Raw genomic sequence first — 18,395 nt, 5'->3', positions numbered from 1 at the left:
ATAGCAGTCATTCTAGGTTTTTAGCATTAGCAAAATCAGCCAGGAACCTTATTAAAATTAGGATCTTAAGTGCCATTCCTAAGAACTCTGATTCTGACATTTTGAGCTGGAGTTTGGTCTACGTTTAGCAAACCTATCAGCATATTCTGATGTAGGAAGACCACAGACCATACTTTGGGAAATACTTTACCTTATTGGTTCCTATACAGAAAAAAATAATTTAACCTCATGTTGGGATAATTACAACTAAAAAGCAGGCTTTGCTTGAAGTTGAAGAAAGTATTGATAGCTGGGCAGAGAAAGAAAGCAAAACAAAGAATAAGCTAAATGAGATAAAATAAAGTAGGAAAATTGTGTTTTAAATTTAGAATCATGATTTACTAGCTTCTTTGTTCTATGCATAAAAATGAGCCAGAAATATGCATTCAATCAAGAAGCAAAATACCAGTACCTATTGCATACCTAGAGAGAGTTAATGTGACATTCCTGTTTCCTTACGGTGTGACCCAAGTGGATCCAGTGTTAGAACATGGATATCATTAACTCCCAATCTTTCCATAGTTGCAGAGGTGTCAATAATTAAAAGTGGATGTGTAATACATTCCATATTCTCTTACTTTACCCAAGAAATGAAAGTCAGAGAATTTAAAATCCTAAGATGTTGAGTGGGTGTCAATAGTTCTTGATTGAAAACATGACTCATCTTTGCTTAAGGCAAAGCAGTTTGGGTCATAGATCTCTCCATTATGGCAATTTCAACTAACAATTAACAATAAAATATCAATTTCCTTCTGATTTTTCTAATTTCAGAGGTAAAATGTATCCTTCCAGAGTTTATGGATGGAATCCGGAAGGACCTGGAAATGAGAAAAGTGTATCGCTATGGAGATAATATAACTTTCGAGTGTGAAGATGGGTATACTCTGAAAGGCAGTCCCCAGAGCCAATGCCAGGCAGATGACACATGGAACCCTCCTCTGGCTATATGTACATCTAGTAAATGGAGCTGCAAGAAATGTAGGTCCTTCCTTAGTCATGGTTACTATTCATTCATTCATCTATACTGTCATTGAATGTGGTGTGATGTTTATAGCACCTGCTAAGAGCTAAGGAGTATAACAGGAGCTCGTAATTCTTCCCAGAAAGCCCTTAGCAATGAAAATAAGGCGAGCCTTGCTCTTCTCACACTGCTCAACCCATTCATCTCTCCTCAGGAACCCCTCTGAACCTTTTTTGTCTGTATTACTCTGTTGTTGATTGCATGGCACAGTAATGATTTGTTTATAGCCTGTGGGCCTTAAAGGTCAGGAGCACATCAGTGGTAGGGCAGACCTTCAAGAATATTTCAACATGAATGAGGGAGCATTTTCCAAGGTGGAGAGACAAGATAGTTGGTCTCCCTCACTGGTGTAGGCTACAGGATTTTAAGCTGGTATAGCTGGATAGAGCAGATTTAGAAATCATGTGTCTTAAATTGCACGTGAGTGAAATCATATGGTATTTGTCTTTCTCTGACTTATTTCTCTTAACATAATACCCTCTAGTTCCATCCCCGTCTTATGGATTTCATTCTTTTTGATGGCTGAGTCATATTCCATTGTATATATATACCACATCTTCTTTATTCATTGAAGAATAAAGAAGATGTGGCAAGATTTCATTCTTTTTGATGGCTGAGTCATATTCCATTGTATATATATACCACATCTTCTTTATTCATTGAAGAACAAAATAGATGAACAGAGGGGAAGGGAAGGAAAAATAAAATAAGTTAAAAATGGAGAGGGAAGCAAACCATAAGAGACTCTTAACTATAGGGAACTGAGGGTTGCTAGAGGGGAGGTAGGTGGGGGGATGGGGTAATTGGGTGATGGGCATTAAGGGGGGACTTGATGTAATGAGCACTGGGTGTTATATGCAAATGATGAATCACTAAACTCTACCCCTGAAACTAAGAACACACTATATGCTAACTAAATTGAATTTAAATAAAAAATCAATTCATTAATTTTAAAAAATCATGTATCATTGAGCTCAGTAGAAGAGTGGCTCTGTGCTGGCAAGTAGAGAGTGCTATAAGATAGAAAATCCTAAACCCTAAACTTGTACACATCAAGTTGCTGATGAGCAAAATTAACAATGTATAATCATCCCTTAATCAAAATTAGTGCAAGGCTGCCCTCCACAATTCTTGTAACTCTTTTTGTAATACATGATTGAATATTAAGGTTGTTCAATATCTATTTTTTATAGTTAATCCCTTAAACATGTTAACTAAGCTGACTCACATAATATTTCCAAATTATAAATTTGACACTCCCTTAATATCAAATTATATTTATTTCTTTGGCAAAAATCTCACTGTTGAACTGACTGGATGCCTTTAGAGTATTCTGAAGATGTGACTGTGAGAGAAAGAAAATTCACATAATTGCAGGAGCAACCTTACCAGATATTAAAACAAAATATAAAGCCATAAATACATGAATCACTTTATGCCAGCGCAACATACAACTTTATTTTTATAAATAAATGGAACAAAGCAGATATTAATAAAATAAAGGCTATTATAAATAAAAATAAAAGTATCTTGCAGATAAAACATAATAACAGACATCAATCCATGGGAAAGAAAAAGATAATCAAATGCTATAAGGTAGCATTGAAGACATTTTGACCCTTTCTTTTTATCCTTTAATAAATACCAGGTGGAATAAAGAGTTATAAGTTTTAAAGGTGAACATGGAAAAGCTAAGGTAAAACATAAGAATATTTATGAAACAGCTAGAAGGCGGCCAACTTTTTGAGCTTTCCGATAGCATAGAGAAAATCATAAAATGTCAACAAATTTGACTTAGAATTTATGTACTTTGAAAAGTAAATTAGAAGACATTAGCCAGATGAAAAATATGTGCAACTATAAGAAGCGTCAATAGTGGTATCATGCAAATAGCATGAGGTGGTTGTGATGATTATACAAGTTCACATATATTGAGCACTTCATTCGACTGTTGAAATATTAGATAGATACAGAGAGTCTATAACTACGTAAAAACTTAGATCACAGGAAAATGTCCCAGAAAGGAATGTACCAGAACATTTCAGGATTTTTTTTAAAAGCAGTGGTTCTCAGCCAAAGCAATTTTGTTCGCCAGAGAACACTGACAAAGAAGAAGAAGAAAAAAAAAAAGACAAAAAATCACTTGATGCTTCCTCGATGAATACTGATTATAGCCAGAATTGTTGGCTTATTACATCCTGAAACTTCATTTCACAGATGCCCTAGGAAGAGAAGTCCACTAAATAAATCATAAGCCAAATTCTTTACAGGAGAAAAATTACAGGGACTCTTATTTTTACTTCACATACTTCTGTATTATTTGGATACTACTGCATTTGTGATGAAGAAAAAGATATATATATTATGGGCAGTAAACAAGAACTAATATCCATCTATTAGTGCTTCCTTTATGACAAGCACTTCTCTGAGTCCTTTACATTTGTTCTTTTAATTTTATGAGCTCTTGAGCAAGTTAATGATTATACCTAAAGTAATGAAAATAGTTTGTCCCATTAAGTGGTTTTCAAGTGGGGAGAAATATGTCTATATATTTATATAAATATATAGATATATAAAAGCTCCATGAGGGCAGGGATTTTTGTCTATTTCACTTGTGTCCCCAGTACCCAGAATTAAATAGCTCATAATATGTTCTCAATAAATATTTAGGGAATGAATGATCTTATGAGTTAGATGTACTGTGATCTCTAATATACAGGTAAGATAAATGAGATACAGAAAATCAACGAACATGGCAAATATATGGCTATTTAGTAATAAAACTGATTTTTAACCAAGCCAATTTGACTCCAAGGACTTGCACCCTCTTTTTTTTTTTTTTTTTAAGATTTTATTTATTTATTTAACAGAGAGACACAGCGAGAGAGGGAACGCAAGCAGGGGGAATGGGAAAGGGATAAGCAGGCTTCCCGCGGAGCAGAGAGCTTGATGGGGGATGGGATGCTCAATCCCAGGACCCCCGGGATCATGACTTGAGCCGAAGGCAGACGCTTAACTGACTGAGCCACCCAGGTGCCCCTCCTGACTTGCACCCTCTTCTATCATTCTTCTGATTCCTTTTAGAGCTGACAAGCTGAAAGAGACAGAAGTAGAAATTAGTCCTAGAAAAGTAAGATTGATTTAAGGCTCTCTAGTCCCTGAAGACCTCCTAGAGGCATCCTGAAATCATAGCTTCCAGAAATAGCTTTCTGGAACTAAATGTAGAAAAAAGTAGTTAGGCTGGCTTAGTCTGCCTAGGAAGCTAGAAAAATGTACACCACAATTTTAGAACAGTTTCACCAAGTAAAAGATTTTTCAGGGTAGTATGGTCATGTGTGATATTTTTCTTTTATACTGTTTTATAAATTCTATGCTGTAATTGTGTTTTATGATAAAATTTTAAGATACAAAGAAAAAAAAACATACTTTGCTGAGTGCACAAGATAAAATGAGGTTGGGTGAGGGAAACCAATGGCTTTTTATATTAGAAAAACATTAGACTGTGTGCTGAAAAAATCAGGATGACTTGTCACTGACTGATCTCCTGTTGATCATGCCGTGTGCCAGGCTGATGTTGTCCTTCCTACTTTTGTCTTCCCTTCAGGCACAAGTGATGCTCTCATAGTCGGTAAGTTTTGTGAAGAGTTTGATGAAGAGCTCTAGCACCTTTAACGTAAGTATTCACTTACAGTGAATAAAACATAAAAGGCAAGATCAAGGTCTCCTACATTACAGTTTCGGTTAGAAGGAAAGTAAGTTGAAATTCAGGCCATCGTGTGGCAAGACTGGTATCCTCACGGGCATATATAAGTGAGTGATCTTTATTGAAGGTTCTATACTGGCCTTAAACTGTTACAAATGAATAATCATCCTTCCTGTTCTAACGGAGCTGGAGAGCACAACTTCCTCTTTGGTTTATAACCCAGGAAATTTCTTCGGGATGGTATCATGCCCACTTGCACAAACCGGAAGCCACAAAGACCAATTTCCTGAGCCCATTTAAGAGGAGTGGTTTGGCGGTAGACTCTGTTGCAGAGAATAGCTTGTGCCTGTGACTCACACAAGGCAGGAGCGCAGGGGTCTGGAGCCCCCGAGCCAGGAGCTCCAGGGCTGTCCTCACCTGTTTGTTGAAAGGCTGCTGTGGACCACAGGTTACAAACTGCTCTGCTCACCCCTTATCTATGACCCTGTGGTCGTAAGACTCACGCGCTAGATTAAACCAGGAGCAGAGGGAAACTCCTCTGATCTCGGAAGCTAAGCAGGGTCGGGCCTGGTTAGTACTTGGATGGGAGGGAAACTCTTAAAGGTAAGCCTGAGTGAGGTGTTTCTTAAAAGTAGAATTTATAGCTACATTTTAAAAACTCACTGGCAACCTCTAGTGGGACTAATTTAGAGTTTAAAACCTATGGGTCATATTTTCCATGCATTCAATGACCCTGTTTTACTGCCTAGGTATTTTCTTTGGCGTGATCTCCGTTCTTTTATCCATCATGGTTTCCTGTTGGATAATTGTAAAGCACAAAAAAGGGTAAGTATGGCCATATTCTCCTAGAAAATGTCCACGACTATACCTGCCTCCTCTTGAAAGCCAAAGAGAAGTGAAAGAAAACCTCAAAAAAAAGAAAACCCACTACTACATAAACAGATGTCATAATTCATAATTATAAAGAAGGCCCTTGATATACATTATGGATAGAGAAGTATTCACACTAAAAGAAATATATATGATAAGAACATTTTTTTCAAGTGATAGTTAAAATTATATAAGCATTTCAGAGATCTGTGCCAGCTACTGAGAGAAGAAACTAATACATATTTTCTATTATCTTATAACCACCATCAATCAGCTGGATAGCCATTCATTCAACATACACTAAGGTTGTGTTTTCTCCCACCCCACGTACCACTTATTACCCAAGACCACTTCTAGGCCTTTCCTCAGCTATCCACTCAGTCATTGCTCCCTGGAAGCCCCTCCCAGACACCTGTCGGTACCACCCTCTGCTCTTCCTCATGCAAGGATCTCAAGTTTGCCCTTCCTCATCCTGTGAAAACTTTGGCTTCTGACTCACTCCTCCTCTTTGTCTCAAGGGATGCCGTCGTTCTAATGTCCAAGAAAGGGTAAAGGGTAACTGAGTAATGAGGATGTACTGCTAAGTGGTGCAGTGAGTTAACTCCTTGTGCTTTCACCCTTAAATCCCTAATACCAACACCTATTTGAAACCTAAAGGTACCGGGATTGTATCATTTCTCATTTCACTGATGTACAATGAAGCGCTTACACTTAACCCCTGAAGAGGCAGAGCAGCATTACCAGGTGAGATCATGAGCTTTGCAATCAGCAAGAGCTGTGTTCACACCCACTTACTAGGTAGGAAACCCTCGGCAAGACACTGACTTTCTCTAAACTTCATTTTCCTTGTCTGTAAAGTAAGTAGGGACAATAGTTCCGACCTCACTTAACACAGTGCCGCCCTTAGGATGAAGGTCAGAAAATGTGAGCTATTGTTACTTACACGTGATTGTTACTGGCATTTAAAGGGGATTAAATCCTTGGAATTACTGTCAGTCCTCCTATGCCTCAGGACAAGGACTGTGGATGTTAATTGTACAGAAAACAGAACTATCTTCTCTAAAGCAGAAGAGGAAGCCTTGAGTAAGATCCCCTGTGCAGAGCCACTGACCTTGTGAGGCTTAAATGTCACAATCTGGCGCTGAATGATTATTTGTCAGTCAGAATTGCTTTGGAAGTAAGTGTTGTTTTAAGGCGTGGACACTTGTCTATAAGGATGCAGTCTACACAATGTACGGGCTGGTTTTCATATGATTTCCTCCTCTGTCTTTTGACTTTGTCTTGAAAGGTGGGATTTGGTTATGTTTTCCTTTTACATATCTCGCAAAAATTTCAGAAACTTAGGCAAATTCTGTCCTAAATCTCAAAATAAAAGAGACTGATGAATTTCTTCCAAGACTGAAATGTATAGAATTAAGATATTTTTCCTATTTTTCTTCTTCTGCCAATTAGCAATATTACAGATGAGAAACCTAAAGAGATGATCCATTTACATCCTCAAGAAGACAGCAGTGTAAGGCCTCAAACTCTGCAAACAGATCAGGAAAACAGCAGGTACCTAATGTAAATACTGAATTCATAGCGTCTTCAAGAACTCAAATCCTGAAAATGAGAACAGGATCTGCGTATGTTGCCGCTCTAGTTGGATCGCTGGTACCAGGGGAGTTCGAAGGTACTTCAGGAAGTGGCAGTGCCTCGGTTGTTGTCTTGTTGGATTCTGGTTGTTTCCAGTGAGTTGGGTGAGGACTGTCCGCGCTAAGCACAGGCACTGTTTTCACAAAGCATTCCTGTATTTTTGTGCGGGGCTGCTATGGACCTTTGAGAAGGACGCCTTTGTTTTTCTTGTGGAACCCAAGCACTTGCCACGTGGGTGTGCCTCTGGGTCCCCCACTTCCCTTAAATGCACAGGGTCACCTCAGGATCCTGTGGAGACTCTGGATTTCCTGCCTCCCCACTCCCACTGAATTCTCTGCCTCACCTGGCCTCCTATGACTGCTCTCCCCGGCCCCCACCCCCGGAGGCTTGTCACCACACCTCATGCCTGCATTCCAGGAATTCAAAGTACCAGCTTCCTAGCATAGCTGCTGTGTAGTAAATGTTTAGCTGTTTGCTAAAGGATTGGGGTGAAAAGGGAGATGATGCTACAACCCAAAGTGGCACACAACGTAGAACTGAATGGTAGAAATCCCTGAACCGTAAAGTAACGGTTTTTGTAACTAAGGTCTTACTGGAACACAGCCTCCCTCACTGGTAGCCTACTTATGGCTTCAACAGCTGAGTGGAGTAGAAGCCACAGAGGGCGAGACGGGGTGGCACCCAGAGCCAAAATATTTATTATCTGGTCCTTAAGAAGAAAAGTGCCAGACCCTGAACTGTATCATATGATCAGGATTTTCTCACTGCTTGGTCCCCCTGGTAAGCCTTGGCTTTCCACCCTTTCCCTAGGCCTCTCTCACATTAGACTCCTGTCCGTTTTGTTAAGATCTTTAATGTGTTCTCAGGGCAGCTCATTTTGACTCCTGGTTTTCTTGTAAATTCAAACTTCCAATTTTCTTTATCAGACAGAGCAATTTGCCCAGTCCTTGCTTACTCTGCCTATGCCCAAGTGTCCTAAAATTTCTCTCCATTCAGATCCTTAGGACACGGTCAGCAACACCAGCACTGAAGCCCATAAAACAGATTGGGCCACTCCTGTAGAAGGCAGAAGCAAAAGTATCACATTTTTAGATAAATTTCCTTTCTGTCCTCTTTCCCATATATCAATGTGCATTAATTTAAACCTGCCCTTTTTTATCAACAAACATGTAGAAATCTTAAACAGAGGACAGTAGAGTGGCCACAGGAAAAGGTAAGGGGGTAGGAGAGGCATTTTATAGTTAATCAAGATACAGGCAATTCAGATCTTCTAAACACACACAGAAGGTAGGTCAACTTTCTCCTAATTAGAATGTGTGAATCCCTGTGTTTACTACCTGGCTTTTACTCACTATGCTTTTGCTGAATAGCTTATTTTTGGTGACTGTTTATGGAAGCAAATGAAATAGGCATTGCTTTTTAAAAATTCTGAATTCCTAATTAACTTTTTGAAGCTTTAACGATCATCCAGCCTCATTCTTCTCAAAAGAGCATTTGCATATACCTGGGGAAATTTGACTGGTAGATCCACAGGATATGGAAGTTGTGACATGGTATGACTTCCTAGGAGAGTATTTTTTTTCTAATGTTATTCCAAATGTTGCAAGGGAAAAGAGCATTATATTAACACAAATACATATATATATATGGAACAGAAGTCAAACAATGCAGGAGATTTTAAGATAAAATAAGACAGAGAACATTATGCTTTCAGGGATGCTTTACCTTATGCTCTAAGGCTCTTGGGTTGAAGCATTCCTTGTCCTTTACTCTGAAGGAAAAGCTGTGCGAAACTGATTCACAGCCCACTGTGCTGCCACCAAATATAAACACAGAAAGTAACTGCCCACTGTGAGGGCCACGGTTGTCTTTCCAGAAGTTCATTTAAAAACACTACATCAAACACTAATGATGTAATGTATGGTGATTAACATAACATAATGATAAAAAAAAATGCACAAGAGTACTTAAAAGATCGGTTGATTTCTCCTCAGTCCTGCTAGGGTAGCTACCTAAACACTTCACTATTTTTATTCCAATCAAACTTGCATTAACCCAGCTCAGAATTCACTCACCCAAGAAACTCTCCCAAAGTGCTCTGGTGCAAAGTAATGTCTGTCTTTGGAACTCATAGCACTTACTGTCTATACCATTTTTAGAATATTTTCTTTTAATAGTAATATGTGCTTATGGAAAATATAGAAAATACCAGAAAAATATAAATAGAAAAATAACCTGTAATGGCCTCCATCCAATGGCTAGTATTCATAAGCTTCTTCACATACTTTACAAGGTTATACACTGAGATTTTATTAACTGTATAATATTAAATCCTGGTTTGGTTTCCACCAAATGATAACCATTCCCTTATCATTACAAACTGTATATAAACTTATATTCTATAGTATTCAAAATTTCATTTATCATTGTTGCCTCTTAGCAGTATTGCACTTACTCACTTGCTCATTCTTCAAACACTGATCAGTCACTTAATGTACCAATATTGTACCTATGTGTTTTCTTTACCATGCTAAACTAGCTTAGAGTAAGGGACCCCCTTTTAAATTTCCCCTAATTCTAAGTATAGACTTAATCAAATGAGAAGTGTACAGTAAACAGTTGAGGATAAACTGATCAAATTTCATGTATCCTCAACTCTTTTGAAACATTCTTTTATATCAAGGTACAGGTAAAATTGTGTACATTGACTGTTGATCAACTTTTAATAAAATGGTAGGAAGTCCTTAATGAATTTGTGTCTAATCTCCTTTTTAAGACTGGAATTTTGGCCATAGAGTTCTCCAGGAGCAAGGTTGATCCTCTGTGGCAAGATGTGGTAGATAAGGAATGAGTCAGATCTGCACCCTGTGCACCCAAGCAAGGTGCAAGGACCGAGAGGGTGATACAGGTAAAGAGGCAGATTCCAAAGACACAGCTGCGTGCTAAAGGACATGAGAATGTTCAAAGATGGCGCAGGTAACAAATGATGTTGGGAAGTCTTGAGAGGTGGAAAGAGAGCAATGATGAGGGATCAGGTGGCAGTAATAATAGTGGGTGTCAGATGAGCTGCTAGGCCTCCACAGGGATCTGTCCACTGGCGGGAGGACAGTCTTCCTGGCCTTAAGGAAGAGGAGCGCTTTCAGCATGGCCAGGGAGGCGTTTGGACATCTTGGACTATACAATATCTTCTTTCAGTCATGACGGTGGTAGGGGAAGACATGCTCTCTGAGGCAGACCCTCCTCCAAACTACCAGCTCCTGTTTACTCTCCCCTGCCAGGAGCTGGCTCAGAAAAGAGAGTCAGAAATATTTTGTGTGTTAGGAGGGACCTCTATGTTTCTGGAACAAGGCTCTTTCTATTTAGTTGCTCAACACTGAGAACACTTTTCCTTTGGCAAAAAAAGGCAATGAGGAAAGGTCAACTTATTCATTAATCTCTCTCTTATCTACTCAGTGTCTCAATTTATGCCATATTTTCTTGTGCCCTACATAGCAACCACTAAGGAGGGCATAAACACTTCTTCTGAACTTGTAATTATGTGTAATGTTAGTATCACCATTTTAAGCAGCAAATTCTGGGCAGTTCAGTTGTCACCCATGCTGTCACCCGAATAAAAATATCCTGTTATTTCAGTGCCCTTCCTTGACAAAGTACTATAGAGCTGGAAACACCTCGGATCACAATGTTGCTGGAAAGGAGCCAATTCAACAGAGTAAGATGTGAGACTCATAAAATCTTGGAAGTGACCTCACTGAGACGCAGACATGTGCACGTGAAGATGCTGCCGGGCTCCCAGGAGCTAGTAAAAGCTCCCTCCTCTTAGCTTGGATTACTGTCACTCCTTGTGCTTTCTCCTTCTGCTGAACGCACACATCATCAAGTTGGGGGAAAAGACTGCACTTAGGGTATATAAATAGTCTCAATTACTTAAAGGAAGAAGGTGGCACTTGGGATTTCTGTTTACAAGTTTGTTATTCGCCTTGTATGTGATTCACCTATGTATGGAATGGGCTCATTAATGAGAAGATCAAAATCCAGGAGGAAGATGTGAAAAACTAAGTCACATACAATTATACTACTCAGTGATACCACTGTTAATATTTTGATTCATTTTCTGCTAAGCTTTCTTCATATATGTTTGTTTCTTTATACACACGTCTTTCTTAGTAACTTTTTCTTCTGTAGAACAAAATCTTCTATTAGATCAGAGTAAAATATAGAGAAATCAGTTTTTACTTTCTCTAGGAAAAAAAGTATTTTCTGTTTATTGTATGTGCTGCTGAAGCGAGCACAGCATTTACTGTTTATTAAAAAGGCATTAAATGAATCCGAGGGACAGGTTTTCAAGAGAAACATCTTAACCAATGAGCTTTGGATATTTCCTAAGTTCTATTTCAAAAGCAATTTGTACTGTGTGTATAAAAACATACTATTTTAAATGAAAGAATAATTTTATTATAAAAGCAAGTGACTTTTTGTATAGATTCAGAATACACCAAATAAACTAAGAAACCATGACTTTTAAGAACTGCAGAATTAATGTACAGGTCTATAAATAAGTGATCCTGGCGTCCATAACTGGTCCACATGCTTACAGATCAACAATTTATTTGGCATGATAACATGGGCCATGCTAACGATCTAGAAAATACCAGAATCTTTCTGGATATTTAACAACAGATTTGCATATGACGACCGCTAACTACTGTGTAATTCTGGGTTTTAAGTTGCTTTTAGAGTATATTCTGCCACATTTACCTAGATAAATATAAAGAGTGAACTGGACATCAACTTGAAGTTTTCTTTAAAATCATGGAAGAAAGGGAGAAAACAGCATAAGCAAAGTCAACTGACAAACTAGGAGGAAAAAATTACAACTTATACCGCAGACAAGGGTAATTGGCATATTTAGAGTTAAAATTCAAAGACCAACCCTCCCCACCCCACCTCCCTGTAGATGGGCAAAGGATATCCAGCCAGGCCTCCAATAAAAGAAAGGCAAGTAACCCATGAGTATATCAAAAGATCCTCAATGGTTTTGCTTAGTTGAAACTTAGGGAAATCTATTAGGTCTTGAGTTTCTGAAGAAGTACATTTTAAAGGAGGGCTAGAAATTATCTGTTGGGAATTGGCCTTTCTTAGAATTAAAATTCCCTATCATAAGAAAAAAATGTAAATTCCTCTTTTTCCCCCAGAATGCAGTAGGTCAGTGAGTATTGCGATTAACCAGCATCTGATGCCTGGGACATTGAATCTCAAGAAATTCATGAGATTTTATGCCCGTGACATCAGTGATACATGGGAAATACTGTTTATACTAACTATGGGTAAAATACTGAATTGTCTAACTTCATTTGTATTGTTGAGTAATTCTGTTAACCTCTGGCCTTACATTTTTCATCTGAAAAGCAGGGCTGGACCAACTGGTCTCCAAAGGCATTCTTAGTGCTAACAATCTAATTTTTTTTCTCGTTTCCTTTTTGTGTACACGTAAGCGTGAGGTGTAAGTTCAAGCCTATGACATTTAAATAAAATGTTCTGTCTCCATCACTATAATGGCAAAGGAATAAAAGCTTTTTTCTTTCTAAATCTATGTCTGGAAAATGGCTTGTAATATATTTACTTTTTAAAGCCTTCAAAAGCCAAGAGGAAACAAAATGAATATGCATTCCTTCCGAGAAGTGTCCTCCTTTCTGTACTTAATGGTTTCAGAATCCCTGTGTAGGGTGCGGCTTACCACTGGAATGTTCTTGCTGGTAACAGCTAAATACGAAGGTCAACTGGCTGGCAGGTGCGTACCAGGTACAAACAGGTGGCACAGCTCCCAGGGCCAACATCAAAAAGATGGCTTATCTATGCTCTGTTTAGCCATTCTCTTTCAGCCTTTCACAGCTAACCTAGTGTGTAATTCACCACGACAGTGGAAAGCCTTTTCTGAGAGTACTCACAGGCCCATTCATGCTGCTACCCCCACCTCTGAAAAGCATGATGCAAATAGACTAATTTAGAATCATCTAACATTAAGATTTATTTCACAGAAGTTGGCCTCTGTTCAATGACATCCCCACACACCTACCTGCACCCTAGTGCCATTCATAAAGCCTTAAAGGAGATCTAGCACGTAGCTCAAAACCTGGTCGACACACAGGCATATTCCCCATGCTCTCCTCTTTGTCACTTTGGCAGTGTGACAAAATCTTTAGGGGGCGTTGCAGGCACCAGGAGCCTTTACTCCCCTACCTCACTCAAAGCCTTGATTCTTGAGTTCTATTCCTGTCCAGGCTACAGGATGTTCATTGTCAACACTCTCCCTTTGAACTAAGTCACAAAATGATCTCAGGGCTAAGGGACAGACAGTAGCCCCACTTCACATCAGAGCTTACACTGCTGATACAGGAACGTCTTCTGCGCAGACAGTCGTAGCTCCCTCCTTTAGACCCAAACCCCACCTTGTTCCTAGTGTCTAAGAGGATTAAAACAAAATCTCTCAGCACTTTCCCAGCACTTATTTGGGAAATCCACGCTGGGGGAGACCTGGCAGAGACATGTCAGATGCACCTGACAGCAACACCCATTTATTTCCTGCAGTATTCAGAGGCATTTATTATGTACCTACTACAGACCTAGAACTGGAGGCGCAGCAAGAAAACTCTCTCCCTGTCTCATGGAGCTTGTCCAGAAAAATAGTGAACAGGGCTCAGAACCTTTCCAATGGAGCCATAATTGGGGCAGATGAAAATAATTTAATCAATGTGAAATTCTCCAATTATATTTAGAGTGGCTTGATGAACCCCAGGTAGAGATTTTACTGATTGAAGGAAAGTTCCAGTAAAACCCCAATTCTTGACTCAAATCTAGCTTGTGTAACTAGGAAACCAAACACGTATTTTCCCATCTTTGGGAAAAAAAAAACTTTTAGGGGTAGAAATAGAGGGGAAAATGTTTTCATCTTATTGAGATGTAACTGACATATGCCATTGTACACAGACGGCTGCAGAGAACAATAGATTGTTTTCACAGTAAGTGTCAACATTGATCCAGAGTATTTCTGTTCTCTCACTCTTACAATTCTAAGAATCAACAGAAATGATAATTCCCCCTCATTGAGTTTCCAGTGTCTCCTTAATTATACCTCCTTCAATTAAGTGTCATCACAGTCTATGGTTTTTGATGGAAACGTTGGGGTTCGGGAGTGAATGGTCACAAAAGATTTCTTTTAGAGGTCTTTGGTGCCAAAAAGGTCCTTTTATGAAAGCACGTGGACAGGACCCCTGGGCACAAAGCACTGCACTGGGATTGTGAGGAGCGACTGATTATATACTTTCAAGGTGGGGGGGGGGCAGTTAGATATAGCATAACTCTCTAAGGAATTTGGAAGCAAGGTTTCCAGGACCTTGAGGAGCTAGCTGTTGTTAGGATAAGGTCATTTATACTGTCTAGTAAAACCTTAGTCATGAGACCCTTCAGATGTATATCAATCAGCCATATGCTTAGAAGATGATTGCTAACATGTATCTTGGGTGGGGGAGAGAGATAAAGGAAGTTTCTGAAGGAATTTTCATATGTTAAAGAAGACTTAACAGGATCCTGGACTTCTGGGAGCTAAGGCTGCCTTTTGCCTCTAGCAAAGTATTACATTGAGGGAGTTGAGATCCTGGAGTAGGGTCATCCTGCTGTCCCAAGCACTTGTCAATGGGCTGTAAGCTATAAGAAAGTTTAATTTTTTTTCTTTTGCCTAGGTTCTCCACATAAGTTTTTATAATCCAAGATACTAAGGTGTTTATTTTATATATCAGTGCACAACTTTGTGTCATACATGCTATACCCAGAATCTGGAAGGAAGGGTCAATTCCAGAATATCTTCAGTACCTTTCAGATACAAAATTTTAAACATATAGAGAGATTTGTAATTCCAGAATATGAATCTGAAGTTTATACAGAGAACTTACATTTCTTTCCCATCCTCTCATACCTTACTCTGTATGATGCAGGTTTGTTTTCTTAGAAAACTGTAGCAGTTGAAATATACGTTGGATTTAATATTTTTTCCTTACCTGACTGCAAATGTAACATAAGGTCTCCATAGAAAATTAGAAAACACAAAGAAAATGAAATATCCATAATCCTATGAAGTATTAGCTAATTTTGGTATACTCCAACTCTCTTTTTACGTGTATCAATATACTACTTTTTACTGTACTAAAGAAATACCAAAAAGCACATACTGATTTGGAATCTTTTTCCACTTACATATACATCACAGTTTCTCACATAGACTCTTTTACACTGCCTGCTGCATAGACATTCATACCATAAAGCCACCTACCAAAAATTCCTTATACTTTGGCTAGACACTTAGGATTCATTTTTCTTCCAAAATCATACATCTTTGGTCACAGCTCTGATGATTTCTTTGGGATAAACTCCAAATGGAACTGGTGGTTTAAAAGTCGTGGCCATTTAAAAACTTAACATATGGCAAAGTTAAATTAAAAGCCAAAAAGTTTGAGGGTGTTGGTCCCCCCCAATATGTTTACTCACATTGGTTGACATTTATCATTCTTTGCCAGCTAATGGGAAGAAAATGTCAATTCCTTCTGTGTACTCTTGTAATACAGGTCATGTGACTTTTTTTCCTCTTACTAGTCATACAGGTTTAATCACAACTCTACAAACAGATTCGGCTCATTCTTAATTTTCCACTCGATTTTCCATTGAGAGACTGTTTCACCACAAAAGTTCTGCCTCTTATGGATCCCTCTCCATCCCAACAATAATGGCTTTAAGTACTTCCAGGAGATTGGCAATTCATACACCCTTGTCCTTACCTTTTTCGTGCTTGTTTTTTGCCTCCTCAATAGAGCATTTAGTTGCTCAAGGGCCAACTCAGAGAGGTGAGGCCCCAAATGCCAAGGGCTCGGTGTTGTTAAATAATCCATCTACCTTGCTTTACTTTAGGGGTTGGGAGTGCAGTGGCCAAACCTTTGAGATTCTGAAATCTAGCAGGCCTCGAGAGGATCCAAGAGCAGATGCTGAGCCACGGAAATCACAAGTATTGTCCCTCAATATGCCCGATTAATGCCAACTCTGGAAACAAGGGCCCAGAGAGTCCGGGCAGTGCGCAGTGCCCCACGCCACACTGGAGCCGCGAGCGGGGCGGCCCCACGACGACCCGCGGCCTGGGCCTTGGGTTTCTAGTTTCAGGTCGCTGCGCTTTCCGCTCAGTGCGGCGCTCCGTTCCGGAAAAGGGACAAAGATGACGCCGCCAGCTCTGCTTTCCTTCCCACCCTTCCAGAGTCCGGGCGCTGAGGCGGCCGAGCGCCGCAAGCCGCCGGGGCCCTCGGGTCGGCGTGCACACGTGCACACGGGATCGTCGCAGGGCCGCCCGGCGCCCGCGGGAGGGGAGCGAGCCGCTCTGCAACCCGGCGGCGCGAACCCCGCAGGCCCACGCCGGCTCCGGGAGGCCTGTGGGCCCCGCGCTGAGGCCCCGCCTCCGGGCGCCGGCTGGCCCCGCCCATTTCGGGAAGGCGCGCCACTTCCGCCCAAGCACCGCTCAGGCCACGCCCCCGCGGCTGGCTCCTGACCCCCGGGTCCTGGGGGATTGTTGCGTCTGTTTCCCGGACCTGGGACGGTGTGGGCTTGGCGGGCTCTTAGGTTCCCACTGGTCTCCTGCAAGATGACGGCGTCCTGCGCGCCGTGTGCCGCCTGTGGCTTTCGCCCCGAAAAGCGCTTTTCTTGGCGCTTGGTTGGGTTCCTTTTGGTGGCCCCAGTGCTCCTGCTCTCTCTAAACTCCGGTAAGAGCCTGGAGAGGGTGTGCCCTCTGGCGGTGAGCAGGAGCGGGTCGGGGAGCAGGCCGACGGGGCCCAGGGCCTGGGAGCTTCACTTTCCCTGACTTCGTGATCCTGATTTCACTATTGATCTGCTTGCACTCACATAAGTAGAAACAGAAAGTGTTTTGCTCACTTAGAACCCCAGTGCCAGGCACACAGTGGCAGTCGAGAAATCGTTGCTAAAATTTATGGGGAGTGGCAGACAAATCAAAACGCTCTATGAACAAATATGTTAAAACCCAGCAGAAGTGTTTTGGAGGAAAGGAGCTCGATTCTCTGATAGCATTTAACAATGACTAGGGGCCGGGGCAATTTCTCTTACAGAAGAGGCCAAACTCTGCCTCTGTGGGGCTTCTGTACTTACTATTCCCTCAGACTTGGAACATTCTCTTCCGGCACCTTGTCTGTAAGGCTCCTTCTTACCCTTCAAGCCCAGTTGAGATGTCACCCCCTCAGGAGGCCCCTCTCTGACCACCCTATCTCAGATAGACACACACACTCCAGCCCAAATCCCCCCTGACTGGGAGTCACTCTTGCAAAACTGTCTTCTGCTCTCCCTACTAGAATGCAGAGATCTTCTCTGTCTTGTCACACTTGTGGTTCCAGATTTGCAGTTTTTTGCCCAGTGTCAACACTCTTGTATAACTATTGAGTGCCAGAAAGTGAAATATAAATAATATACTGTAATTAAGCTGGGACTTAGAGTGCCGGCAAAAATTCCTCCTGCTGCCAGGAGGAAGGTTCTTTAAACACCCGTCCTTAGGATGGCCTTTCTGTGGTGCCTAAGCTAAGTCAGGGGAAGCTGACTGTCAGAGAGGCTCTGTCTTCCACTGTTTATGTGGAGTCTGCAGGGCTCACAATACTGTAGTCTTGCTTGTTCCTGATCATCAAAAAGTTCGTTTCTGTGGGGGGAGTAGCGTGGGGAGGGGCCAGTGGCAATAAAAAGAAACCAAAAAAACGTTTAAAAAAGGATCAAGTTTAGATCAGGCTTGGAGCCAACAGTTGAAGGAGACCATGACCGTTGTTTGGAAGAGAGGAAATAAAATGAATAGGGTGCAACGTGGAAGGTAACAAAACAGAAATGCAGAAAAGGAAACACAAGGCCAAGTTGAGAGTTCAAAGGTAAAATCAGGTAGGTAGGAAATTAAGAGAAAGTACAAATGAGCTTCATTCTGCCGGGCAGAGAAAATATGGCACCAGAACACACATGTGAGCTTTGAAGCAGCTCCCAGGCCCAGAAGCAGGTTTGTAAGCAGACAGTGTTGTGCCTGGAGGCTTGCCATCTCAGCGGTGGTTG

General features: G+C 40.8%; 2 protein-coding genes and 1 long non-coding RNA gene across 8 annotated transcripts in view; 2 read left to right on the top strand and 1 right to left on the bottom strand.

Moving 5' to 3' along the window:
* LOC118544230 (complement receptor type 1-like) overlaps nucleotides 1–18,395 on the top strand; it is a 129,793-nt gene that overhangs the window by 56,017 nt on the left and 55,381 nt on the right. Inside the window, exons 15-19 of one of the 3 annotated variants that reach the window (XM_078078192.1) lie at nucleotides 811–1,017; nucleotides 4,665–4,688; nucleotides 5,513–5,588; nucleotides 7,086–7,187; nucleotides 10,902–12,861. In XM_078078192.1, the coding sequence (XP_077934318.1) occupies nucleotides 811–1,017; nucleotides 4,665–4,688; nucleotides 5,513–5,588; nucleotides 7,086–7,187; nucleotides 10,902–10,914 (422 nt within the window). In that variant the 3' untranslated portion in view covers nucleotides 10,915–12,861. Of the gene's footprint in view, nucleotides 1–810; nucleotides 1,018–4,664; nucleotides 4,689–5,512; nucleotides 5,763–7,085; nucleotides 7,188–10,901; nucleotides 12,862–18,395 lie in introns of those variants that run through there. The other 2 variants (XM_078078194.1, XM_078078193.1) reach the window with 2 other exon arrangements.
* Nucleotides 2,489–16,738, bottom strand: LOC118540941 (uncharacterized). Its single transcript, XR_004919884.2, has 2 exons — nucleotides 16,097–16,738; nucleotides 2,489–4,154 (listed from the first exon to the last, which is right to left on the bottom strand). It is a non-coding gene; the product is annotated as an uncharacterized LOC118540941 (long non-coding RNA).
* LOC118519159 (membrane cofactor protein-like) overlaps nucleotides 16,843–18,395 on the top strand; it is a 31,761-nt gene continuing 30,208 nt past the window's right edge. Inside the window, exon 1 of one of the 4 annotated variants that reach the window (XM_078078204.1) lies at nucleotides 16,843–17,062. In XM_078078204.1, the coding sequence (XP_077934330.1) occupies nucleotides 16,945–17,062 (118 nt within the window). In that variant the 5' untranslated portion in view covers nucleotides 16,843–16,944. The remainder of the gene's footprint in view (nucleotides 17,063–18,395) is intronic. The other 3 variants (XM_078078205.1, XM_078078207.1, XM_078078206.1) reach the window with 3 other exon arrangements.

Source organism: Halichoerus grypus, chromosome 7, assembly GCF_964656455.1.
Source record: "Halichoerus grypus chromosome 7, mHalGry1.hap1.1, whole genome shotgun sequence".
NCBI classification, from domain to species: domain Eukaryota; kingdom Metazoa; phylum Chordata; class Mammalia; order Carnivora; family Phocidae; genus Halichoerus; species Halichoerus grypus.
Note: the sequence above shows the minus strand (reverse complement) of the source record. Positions and strands in the feature narration are given on the sequence as shown.